The sequence below is a fragment of the Melanerpes formicivorus genome, unplaced genomic scaffold (assembly GCF_026170545.1).
Source record: "Melanerpes formicivorus ecotype bairdi unplaced genomic scaffold, bMelFor1.0.p_v2 SCAF_8, whole genome shotgun sequence".
Classification (NCBI taxonomy): Eukaryota; Metazoa; Chordata; class Aves; order Piciformes; family Picidae; genus Melanerpes; species Melanerpes formicivorus.
In genome coordinates, this window is record NW_027142360.1 from 20920163 (window position 1) to 20932952 (window position 12790).

The 12790-nt window shown below is 43.9% G+C and overlaps 1 protein-coding gene across 3 annotated transcripts in view; it reads right to left on the reverse strand.

Moving 5' to 3' along the window:
* MRTFA (myocardin related transcription factor A) overlaps window positions 1–12790 on the reverse strand; it is a 78437-nt gene that overhangs the window by 15904 nt on the left and 49743 nt on the right. For all 3 annotated transcript variants that reach the window (XM_068142514.1, XM_068142513.1, XM_068142515.1), the window contains exon 2: window positions 10887–10952. In XM_068142514.1, coding sequence (XP_067998615.1) covers window positions 10887–10893 — 7 coding nt within the window. In that variant the 5' untranslated portion in view covers window positions 10894–10952. The remainder of the gene's footprint in view (window positions 1–10886; window positions 10953–12790) is intronic.

Below are 12790 nucleotides of genomic sequence, written 5' to 3' on the forward strand. Positions count from 1 at the left end.
AGCACCTCCCCATGGCATTTGCCTCTCACCAGAAGGAGGTACAAGTTAACTCAGTTCCAATCCTTGATGTAGCTTTGCCAGCAGAACTTTGGGTGAATCCTTGGTGAGAATTGCACACTGTCAGAGAGGCAAAACTGAAAACCTAACACTTGCCAAACTACCAGAGCAGTATTAGCTGTTGAGAGTTCCTGCTGTACACTGTCTGCAGAACAAAATTCCCTTACATTTCTTTTGCAGAAGTAATTTCTGCCATGCCCAGTTTCACGGAGGCACACCTTTTGCCTGCCTTTCAGATTTTGCTTCTGCATGACATGTGGATGGGATTTTCACTGTCAGGAAACTGCAGTTACACTTTCTGCCTCTGTTCATGTACCTTGGCCTAAGACAAAGCATGTTAGCCCTCAGTTGTGCTGACAGAACCGTTTGTGGCCTCGGAACACAGCTGTTTGGAAACAGTTATTTGAACCTGGACTGGTATGCTAGTTTAGAGCACAGCTTCACAAATAATAGTGTCAGCAAAACCGAGCAAAAACTGCCTTGCCAGAGTCAGAAATGACAGGCTGGATTTGAGGCCAGTGCTGCAGCAGAAGCCCTCGTGCTGCTGAACCACTGCTCCTACGTCTTCAGGTTGCTCTGTTTGCCCTAGGAAAACAGCCTGATGTCACAAACAGCCAAACACTAAAAATGGATAGTGACAGAATGGACAAAGGCAGCACCAGCAGGGTTTGGGACTGCACAGTCCAGTCACCGAGTTGTACATACTTTTGTCCCACTTGGACAACCCTCTGGCAGTCTGCAACATGTACAGTTAGGAGGATAAGCTTTCCCCCTCACCTTTAGATGACTGACAGCAAGAGATGCTTTTCCTACCACAGCCAGGCTGGCTAGCAAGGATCTTATGCAATTCCCACCACATATATACTGGCTTTTTAGTCTCTCTACTAGTTGCTGTGGAGCTTTTTGGTGCTTCACCACCAGAATTCCTGAAGCATTAGTATCTTTGTGGTCACACCCTTAGCTACCATAAGAAATGTTCCTGGAGATCAGTGATGCAACTGTTCCGTGCCTCCACCCTGCTTCAAAGCAGTTTGCAGCTCTCCACTGCAACTGTCTTTCCATCTGACCCCTAAAGCTAAGCAGCAGCACACAGGACTACCTACAATGATGCACACTTTATGCAAAGCAGAGATGGAGGTTGCTAATCTTCCTTTCAAAGCAATGTATCAATTCCAGTGGAACAGGGACCAAAACTGCAAAGCACTACTTCAGTGTTCCCTCAGTCCAAGCCACATTTTGAGGGTGGCAATGTCTGAATGAAGAGAGAGACTGCTGCAAAGCATCCAACTAGTGCTGCTATGAACAGACTGAACCAATGCCCAGGAACCAACCCCAGATCTCCAATATGACAGCAGAGACCAAAAGCCAGGCAAAATGCTCTGAACATTTCTTTTCAGGGTTTACCCTGCAGTGTACAAACCAAATTTGAGCTTTGCAAAGCTTCCAGAGATGGTCATATGCAGATCTTTCAGTTCCTGTTGCCTACTGTGAGAAATAACTGGAATCAGAACCAAATTCAGTCACTCTAAGAATGAAACATAGCAGGGGAGGGAGGCTGACTCAACTGCTGAGGAAAGAAAAAGGTTCCAATATCTGTATACCCTGTGTTTGTTTATGTAGCCCACAGAAGGCACCAGGGTTTGCAAGCAACCAAATAAAGGGAAGAAAAGCAAAAGGATCTCCACATGTCCTCACAGCTCTAGGTGGGGAGCAGAGACTGCAAAACCTTCTGCTATCGGTAAGATCACTATTAGAAGCTATCAGATAAGGGCTGACAGGTGAGATAGCACATGAGCTTTCCTTGCCTGCAGTGTCTAGCTCATCACAGACAGCAAGGTGATACTATAACTGCAGATCAGCTGGTCAGACAACATGCAGTGTTTGTAGAAAGGCAACAGCCACATCCAAAACCCTGAGCCAAGCATTCTGCTCCTCAGTTCCTGGGAGAAAGGTAAGATCTTCCTTTGCTACAACAAAGACATGCTGACTGAAGGCAGGATGGCAGAAAGCCTTCTGCTGCAGCTGTTCACCCCTGCTCTCCACCAGATTCTAGATTCTCTCTCTTGTTTACTATGCTTTCGTAAAAAAAGATGAGATAAAGTGCTGCAAATAGGCTCCACGACTTCCTCTGTCGGTTCAGGGTGGGGCTCCCAGCCCACAGCATTTGGTAAGAGACACAAGGCTTGAAACAGAGCAATGCAGCTGGCACTTTGCTCCTCCCTTCATCTTCACTCCACTTCCAAGAAAGCTTTTCATGGCATGGAAGAAAAAAGTGTTCAAAAACTGAGCTACACACACAGAAGGAGCTGTTGCCTTGCTAGTGGGACAGTATCAAAGAGCAGCAAGCTTTAGAAATATGAAAAGGAGGCAGGGAACACACAAGTGACAGAAAAGAGATCTCCCATCAGCACCACCACCTCCTTACACAGCTCCAGGGAGTGCCACATCCAACACACAGACCTGATCATACTTCAGAATTCTTGCTGATTTCAGTCTGCTGGTGTCGGTAAGAGCCCTTGGATTAAGACTAAGATGTAAGTATCAAGTGAAGGATAAAAAAAGAAGCCACAACTGCTAAATTGTGAGTATTCAAACTCTGAAATACATAAACCTAGGAAGTTCAAAATTAAGATTGACCTAAAAAAAAACAACCAACCACCCCACAAGCTAAATACTTCCATGAAGGTGAGAAACACAGTTGGTAGCACATAAGACCCTTAATGGGAAGGTCGTGAGTTCAAGCCTGCAGTGGGCAGTAGTGTCCTCCCTACTCTGGTCATGAGGTCTGTGATGACAGGTTGGACTCGATGACCTTTGAGGTCCCTTCCAACCTTAGGAATACTGAATACATCTTTGGTACCCAGACACACACATCTTTGGCCTTCAGTGACACCCTTCAATAACAGTATCACTCTGATTAAAGAATTATGAGTACTTCTGGTCTCAAAGAGAAGAAGGAAAGCTGGGGAAAGGTCCTTCCTCACATTGTTACTGTTGCCTGCACTACAAACACATAACAGTTGTAGTGCTACAGTTGCACCAAGTCTGTCCTATGGCTGGGCTATTACAATCAATAGAGAGAGGGCACAGAAGAAGGCAGCCACATAAAAGCCATGCGAACTTGATCATTTGATGAGACTCAGGCTGTTGTGGAAGCCAGAGCTGAAGAGGCCCTACCTCCCTGACACCCTACCTCTTACAGAGCCACCCCTTCTCTTGCATCAACACTGATAGAGTCAGTTAGCCAGCAGAGCATCCTGGCTCATGGAGCTGGTTGTTCCCCAAACAAGGCTACTTTCCAGCTCCCTAAACTGGGTTTGCCCTGGTTGCATGAGCATCTGTACAGGTGGGACTGAGGGACCCTGCCTCAGCTCAGCTCTCTGTGGAGCTACACACCAGCTGACTGCTTCCAGCACCTGAACCAAGCATCACTCCAGAGCCTATACCCACAACTCACCAAACTGTGGGATCTCCCTTACAATGCACCTGAAGTTTAGGATTGTCCTTAGTTTCAACAGTGCTATAAGCCTCAGATGTAGCTTTGCCACAGGAAACATGACATTACTGACAGAAAAGACTAAGCTTTTTCAAGGCACAACATGGAATTAATTTAAACTCTAGCAGTTGTGTGTAATTTCTCAGAAAGTCTGTCCTCTTTAGGAGCAAAATAGAAAGTGTCACCCATGGCAACAGTTATCAGATCTTTGGGTGACTGTGGCTACAGCTTTGTGCCAAAGAACATTTAGAGCAAATAGAGATAATGTGCAACCCACTCCATCCACTGGCATTCAAATCCTGAAGTGAAAAACAAAAGATAAAGCCTCATTGCAATTAGGATTGTGCCACCTTCAAACTGAAGGGGAAAAGGGAAACAAGTAACTTCTACTGGAAGCCTCCGATCCATCTGTTCCTAGACCAGACTTCATCTCTGCTTCTTGGATGGATAATCACCCTTTGCAAACTCTCCTGACAACTTTACAGAGTGCCCAAGCTGGAGGAGGCGTGGGGTCGTGAGAAGAAAAAAGAGAGACCATTCCCAGCCAGCAAGTGAGAATGAAACCAAGACAACTGTGGGAACATGAAGGGAAAAGAGCTGTATTACATACCAGATTTTACTCCTCTGAATTATTATGTTCCTCTTGCAACTGGCAGAGTTAAATCTTTTATCATTGCAGGGATCAAGGACTAAATACAGCCTACCAAATCCCTGCTTCCCTTCTCCCCTTCAGTTTGGAGGTGGGAAACAGCACATTTCCATTACTAGCACAATGAACTTTCCTACTCCAACCAGATCTTATTAACCAAGATGATATGAACACTTGGGAAACAAACACAGACATTTACCTAAACCATAAACAAACCAGGTGCAGTTATTGGGCCCCCGACAACGAGGCGCTTAGCTTAAATGGACAGACTCCTCCTCCACACAAAGCCTTAAGGCTTCAAAATCGTGCTTCAAGAGATCAGAGAAGCAGCAAACAATTCCTGGGAGACAAGCTGCAGGTAGATGATCAAATTCAAATAAAATTTCTGTGCTACATGCCATGAACCAAAAAAAAACCCAAAAGTCAAAACCCAACAGCCAGCTGCAAGTGTCCTCTGCAGGTTTTGTCTGGTTCAGGATACCTGCTTGGTGTTCAGCCTTACTCTCAGACCATGGTAGCAAGTGTATCAAAAGCCTTGCTGCGATCTCTGTATTTGAAGCCCCATTCTGTAGACAAGGAACCAGGATACAGCAAGGTTTCAGAAGTTAAATGAAGTAGTAAAAAAAGAACATAAAAGCTTTTATTGTTTTTAGCTCTTAAATGAATTGATAGGTTTGGCAATTTTATTAAACAAGCTTGGGAGTAAGAATATTTCCAGTCAATAGCTTGTTATTAACTCCTTATCCTAAATGAAAGTAGATTCAGCTTGTTCTGTAGGAAACCAGTTATGAAGTGGTCACCAATAAGCAGAACAGCAGACACTAGATGGCAGGGAAGTGGACATTTCTCCTTTTGTTTTGGTGCTATAAATATATTCCCACAAGAACTTACGGGAATGTCACTACAAGCCCTGATCTGTAAAGCAGCAAGAGAATGACAGGAACATGTTCTGCAGCTGAGATGGTAAAGCAGGCAGAGCTTTCTCCAGGTATCCAAGCAGTTGGTTTATCTGCAGTTCTAATATAACACACAACAGTCTTGAAATATTGACTGTGTAGCCACCCTGCAGCACTTCCAAATCAGCAAAACTCCTCACAGGCCTAGCAGTCCATCCTCTGTCCTACCTTTTATGTAGGAGATAAAATATTGTTATGACATTCAGAACTGCATCTGCAGTCATCAGCAGGACTGCAGGACAGCTCCTGCCACAAAAAACACTGCACATGGAGGTAACTCAAAGGACAAGTCTCCTTCACCTACCACACTATATACAACATTGACAAGTTGCAGGTTTACAATGGCAGCTTCACAAGAAAATATAGACGTGAATAAATGATTGACTACAGAGCTATGGAATTGAGTTTGAAGTGCAGAATTTTCATCAACCTCTTTTCTTTTTCAACTGAGAAGTGGTTAGACTATCAGGCAAAGGCTAAAGCAGCAGTGCCACACACAAACACAAGTGTGGATCTGTATGGACAAATTCTGGGGTTGAGATGTTGAAATCTAGAGACGTGGTGAACTTCAGACACTGCCAGGTAGAAAGCATTTTGCTTCCTGGGATTAACACCTCAAAGATCCCTGGTTTCCCAGCATGCTAGCTGCACTGGGAGACCAGTTACAAGTTTTGCCTAGGTGATGATCAACACTGATGTGCCAAAGCATAACCTGTGTTCTGTCTCCTTAAACCCCTAAGCACCCCCAGTAAACAGTAACTCTTTTAGAATTAAATCTCACTGACTCTAAGCAATGTCTCACAGCCCAAAAAGGCAAATACTCTATTTTAGCTTTAAAACACATATTGAACTTTCTCCCTTAGCCTTATGGCCACCAAAAAACACACCACAATAATAATAATAATTGCAGCTAGTGATATGAGAGGCATAAGAAGATATTAGAGTTATTAAGGTATTAAAATACAGACTGCCTACAGGGGAAGTTTAGGCTTGAGGTGAGGAGAAAATCCTTCCCAGAAAGAGTAACTGGCCATTGGAATGTGCTGCCCAGGGAGGTGGTGGAGTCATCATCCCTGGAGGTGTTCAAAAAAGGATTGGATGTGGCACTTGAAGCTGTGGTTTAGTTGTCAGGAGGTGTTAGGTATTAGGTAATACGTTGGACTTGATGGTCTCTGAGGTCTTTTCCAACCTGGTTGAGTCTATGATTCTATGTTGCAATTGAGCTGTGGCTCCCCTCCTGTAGTCCAGAGATAAAATATACTCCCCTTGGGAGAGTTTGAAACCCAGCAGCACAAATCTGGTACTCTGAAATACATTTAAGCAGCTAACTAGCAGAAAACTGCATCAGAGTGATGGTAATACAGACCTACAGCATGGCAACACCCCAGCACCTGTGAAAACAGCCACATTACAAAAGCAACACTGACTCCATCCTTTTAGGATTCTCTATGCATCTGTGTGTCCTGCACATACTGTGTCCTGGAATGCAAACATAAAGGCAGAATGCTTGGATGGGGGCACAAAAACCCTGGCAAACATCAGATACACTGGAGTGAAAAAGAAGCCCCTGGAAATCCTCAGCCTGTGCTGCAGCCACACTCTTTCTAGCTTTCAGTCTAGACAATGCCCTTTTTCAAAGGCTGCTTTGTGTCATCTTTCAGCTATTCACAAAGCAGCACCACAGAGCAATACAAGGCACACTCCCAGGAATTCTCTTCTGCTTCTGTTTCTCCTGCTTAGGTGAATCTGATGGTCACAACAATGGCCTCCTTGCGGGACTGGGCCACACGACAACCTTGTATGCTTGCCCATATCTGGTGTTTGCAGCCAGAAGCCAAAGATCACAATGCTGATGGATAAAACAACAGCTTTGTGAAGCTTTAAACCTTGCAGAAGAGAGAAAGCACACCATATTTTGCAAAGCAGAGTATTGCTACATTTGCCAAATGTCTTTCCCCTGAAAGTTTTTCCTGTTTTCCACATCTTCCTGTGCAGATGCACACTAGCTACTGTTATAAAAATTCAAGGGTGAAAACCTGGGTGTTTAATACTCCCCCAAAAGAACTTACAATAGCAATAACCTTTAGATTTGACACTCCAAGAACTGAGAGCATCTGACTGCTCTTTTATAACGTGGCAGAGTTCAAAGAGTTGAGCACAGACAGCAGATTTTGTTTAGCTTGCATTTTATGAGGCTGTGAAGATGAAAATCACCTCTGCATAGCTATAACAAAAATGCAAATAGCAGAACAGCTTCTCTGTTTAAACTACCAGAAAATAGGCCAAAACCTGAATAAGTATGAAAACTCAGATCTTGTTTCTAGACACAGCCCTTCTAGCTCAGATCACAGGTACATCAGATGCTGACAACTTGCTTCTCACCTCTGTTGTATGGGCAGCTGAGAACTCTAATCTCCAGCTAATGAATCCTGCTACTAGGAAAAGGTTATGCAAAGTGATAACAGAAAAGCAAGAAGAATTAATGAAGCACAAATCCCAATTACTCCAAATCCTCTGTCACTGCTTATAAATGCTTTGTTTCTTACTACAGTGCACTCATTTTCAGTGAAGCACAGCTCCCTGGTAGGTGCCTGGTGGGTTGGAAAGGTTATTCAAGTAAGATTAAGTGTACTTGGTAAGGAAACGCTGAAACGTTTGCCTTTGCTCTCCCATGTAAACACAATTCCACGTGGGAATGAAGTAAGCAACTTCCATTTCTGTTGTGAACAAGCAAGGCAGGCATAGTGTGACTAACTCTCACTTTGATGTGACACAGATGTGTCTTCTCCCACTCCTCAGATTTACAGTGCCCCAAACCCTTGTGTTGAGGGAAGCCTGAAACGGAGTTTCTCTTTTAGGGCACCAAGCTGAATCTGAACACCAGGTAAGACTTACACTGCAGTCAGGAGAACCAAAGCTACCAAAATGAGTTTGCACACTAAATAGTTTTTACTATAAAGCAAAAACTTTTACTTCTCTCACACCTGGCTCATGGATTTTTGTATGTCAGTTTGGCTACAAATCCAGGGACCAATCTGTTCTGTCTAATGAACATGCAGAATAGCATAGCATAATCCTGTGCAGACTCCCCTAGGTGATCCTGCTTTTGGCAGGGGCGTTGGACCCAATGATCTCTGGAGGTCCCTTCCAACTTCTAATGTACTGTGACAGCAAGCAAAACAGCTGATGTTGAGGAACTGGCATCCACACTCCACACATGAAGGTGAAACAGGAAGTGTAGTGCCAGACAAGTTGTACTCTGGTCTCATGGAATGAACTTAAACTGTAGGCTGTTCTCAAGTTTACTTAACAACCCATTTGAATCCAGCTCTGAAACTTCATTCCATGGTGCAAAGCAAGGTACAGTAGGCAGGTGCAATCAGCATCTTCACTTCAAAAGCACCTTCTTGACACAAGCTATAGTGCCAATGTAGATACAACAGCAACTGCCACAATTCTTTCAAGAATGTTATGGCTCCTCAGATGGAAAATAAAGACTAGAAGCCAGTCAGCATTTCACATGGAAAGAGCACTCCAGCTCACTTAATCCAGGACCAAACCACCCTCTGGATTCCTGCTTTGGTATTTCTTGTTTAACCATCATAGAAGGCTGTTTGGAGCTTGGTTCCTGACTAACAAACTCAGAAGAGAGACATGAGTCCCAGTATAGCCATGCTTAGTAGATGATAGGGAAGCAAGCCAAGTACCTAAATGTTTTCACAGACAGGGGTACAGGGCAGAGGGGTGGAAGAATACAGGATACCTGCATAGTCCCAGTAGTAAGTGAAAATGTGTATTCTGAACTGCTGGCATGGCTCTGAGACACGTTCAGGAGGAGTATTGTCCCTACTCATCCTCCATACTTCTTCGGTTAAGAATAGGACTTTAATTTGAAGCATCAGAATTAATCTTACAGCTGATGATCTCATTAAAAATGGCCCAGGCAAAGGATGCTTCAAGCATTTCCTTATGGGAGGTTATTCCCAGCTGGCAGGTAAGGGTAAATGATACCATGACTTGGATGGAATCAATTTCAAATCATGTTCAGAACAGGTCTGCTAAAGAGGCTTTTCTCCATTGCAGAAAGAGCCTTTGCACATGTCCCCAGTACTTTCACAATGATATTTCACTGAGCATTCTTCTTTGGTCTGCCACAAAACTCATATGTAAGAGACACAAATGAAGCAATAAAAGGCACAAGTCTGAAAAGACTACTTATTTAAGCTATATTTTAAGCAAATTTAAGACTAATTACTCTGGGTGCCTTACTTGAATTACTTGCAAGGGCCTCCTTTTCAAAGGGCCCACAAAACAGACCCCTCTCAGGAATCACAAGTCTGGCCAGCTACACTTTGAAGAAAGCCAGTGCTGAACATAAGTTAATACAGGATTTGCATACATATCCACCTGAAGGAGGAGACCACAAAGAAGCCAGGAACATTTTCTTCTGTGAAGCATTAGTAAAAGGGCAGTCACCGAGACACTAGTCTGTCATCCAAAAGCAAGTAAGTGTATTCTGGAGAAGCACATATATAAGTCCCCCAGGTAAAAGTAAGAAGACAGGCATGATGTACCATACCCAGACAGGACAATCTTTCCTTTTGGTGGCAACAGAATTTTAAGTAGGGGTCCCAGAGACATCTTGAGCATGACATTACCTTCCAGCAAGCCACTTCAGCTGACAGAGTGCTGCTGATAGGTCTTCATTCAGAGAGAGCTAACTGCCTAACCTTACACCTTTAGTATGAAGTCTAACTCACATCACTGTGTCACATTACAGTGTGCACTCCAGAAATAGAAGGAAGGAGAAACTGCTCATTACTACAGTGTCTTCAAGTAAGGCTTGTGAAATAGGGAAAGGGTTTTGAAAGAAGAAAACACATACCTGATCTACTGCCTTTCACTAAAGCTGATAAATGAAACTGAGAGGACCTCAAGAATAAAACATGCTCTTGGGTCTTGCTTCAAGTTGTTACCTAGAATTCAGCTAGTTCATGATAAAACTATTGGTCAGACATCTTTTTGCATCTGGGGGAGAAGGAAGTGAACACAACAGCAAAATACCTTCTCCAACACTAACCTGACAGTGAATTCACTAAAGCTTGGGACTAGGGTATATCCTATGTGTTACACCTAGGAGAGTAAAAGTTCTCCTGACCAACAGATTTTGCCTTCCCCTGATGGAAGGAGAATGACTGATGCCCGCAGGGCTCTTACTAGCTATGTTTTCTAGCTGCAAACATGACACAGGGCTCCTTGTTGGCTAACATGTTGCATGCACCGCTTGTTGTCAGTGGGTTTATGGAACATGCACATACAAAGTTCCAACTGCCCCAGAGGTCTGGGGAGCTGACAAACAAGAACAGAAACAGCAGAGGCAGGAAGCCTGTTAAAAGAGTGATTACCAGCATGCATGAATTATATAAAGCACTTCCAACACAGTATCTTCTCCTGAAAATTCTGGTGCACTGTGATCAAACACAAACATTGGTTTGGAGCAGAGTTATGCTTGGAGCCATTGCTGCCTTCCTCAGCATCAGAGGTGGCCCCGTACCTCACGTACCAACACTTCAGAAGAACCAAGCTGGGTGGGACAGGGTGGGGCTCTCATATATGATGTTTTTCATGCAGAAACGAAGAATCTGATCTTTCAAACCCTCTGTGAAACCATTCTCCACCCAAAAACATGCATAAAACCACCAAGACAAAGAGTTGGTGCAAGACTTACGCGGCATGATCCCTTGGCTCACCAGCTCCTCCCGTGTGCGTCGCTGCTGGAGCTTCAACTGCAGCACTGCACGACAGCAGAGAGAGGGAAGAGAAGGAAGCCCATCAGTGCAAGAAACATTTTCAAATTCATGGTATTTTCTTCTTCATGTGCCAAGGCACCAGCAAGGAGCAGAACTAAAAAGATCCCCCTCCCACCCTGCCCCACTGCCAATTGCAGAAGTGGCCTTCAGCAGTCAGGTTTCCGTATCGTGCTGCGGGCGGCAGGGAGAGGAAGTTGCACAGGGTCTTGGCAGGGTGATAAAAATCCGCAACGCCAGGCCTCTTTCTCAATTCTTTCTAGAGCATCAACTTCTTTCCAAACCATTAATATTAAAAAACAAACAGAGAGAAACACCAGCTGACAGTCCTCCAATAAACACAGAGCGACATCCCAGCTGCTAATGACTCCCGAAAGCTCTAATTACCATGTGCAGATTAAACTGATAGGACAAAATTATTGGTCATTACTCTAAATTACAAGGCTTGTTTCCCTCCTCAGCCCAGAAATTCACCTTCACAAAAGTGAAATACCATGGTTCTGGCCACAAGTGTCCTTGTTCCACAGCAAAAGGAAGGAGCCCCTTATCACTAGAATTTTTCCTGTTTATTTTAGCATAACACCACACACACTTGACCCTGTGAAATGCAGCCCCATAGTTCTGTTAGCAATGCAAATCTCTGGGCTAGTCATAATTTCAACACTAAGATTATGACAGCAGTTTCTCTTTAATTTATACAATCAAAGCAACATTCTTAGATTATTCTTAGACAAAGACAGCTTCCATATGAAAGGGACTTTCCAAAACTGAAGAAAAAAATGCCACATACAAGTGTGTACACACCCCCCACACACACACAACCTGAGCCAGCATCCATGGATACTGAATCCCATTTGCAATCAATCCCAACCTTCCAAGTATACTAATCATAAAATATTACTAAATTAATGGCATGGCATCTTTCCTCTTTTCATTTTCATTTCTTCCTCAAGCTTATGTCTGCTGTACAGTCCACACAGGAGAAGTCCACACAAACGTAGTGGAACCATGAGAGAGCAATCTCATGGTAACTCTCAGGCTTCCTTTCCAAGTACTTTGTTTGTCCAACACATCCATTTCACACATTATATCCACATGTATACTGTACACTCCCTAAAGTAGATATGGAAAAAAATGAAGGAGAAGATGCCACTTCATCTACTCACACACATCATCACATTTTACCTGTTTCTTTCAACCTCCTATTTGCAGTTTGCATTTGACTAAAATACATCTTCTGGTCTGGTTCTGGTCTTCATGTGAAGTTAACAAGAAATCCACCTCTTCCTTGGTTGCTTGTACAGTGGCTAATCACCCTCACTTCAATGCACACTTAAATTTCTGCTTGGATTTGCCTAGTGTCCACGTTCACTGTCTCTTGATGTATCCTTCTTTGACAGTAAGAACATATTTCCTACCTGTATTTCCCACCCATACTTCCTTCAGCGCCCACAGTGTGCAACCAAGTTATCTCTCTTCTGGCTCTTAAGCCAAGCTAGGATTTCTTAATATATTCAACTGGGGCAGAAAACTACTTCCTTCAGTATGGGGAATAGAGAGGAGGGTGTACAGACAACAATGCTAATTCTGCATGGGATCAGCCAAGAGCCAGAGCCAAGGAGGAGGGAACACAGAGGGGAAGGAACAGGGCCTTCATTTGGCTGTGAAACTGCAAACAGAAGTGATAGTCCCAGGCTCTTCCTCCCACCGGGCCTGCAATCGCACGCCTACTTCTGTGCTAGCAGGAGGGCTAATTCAGCCTCCTGACTGACCTATTCACACAGCTCTTCATTTACTGGGTTCATTCTGAGGTGATCAAAACATT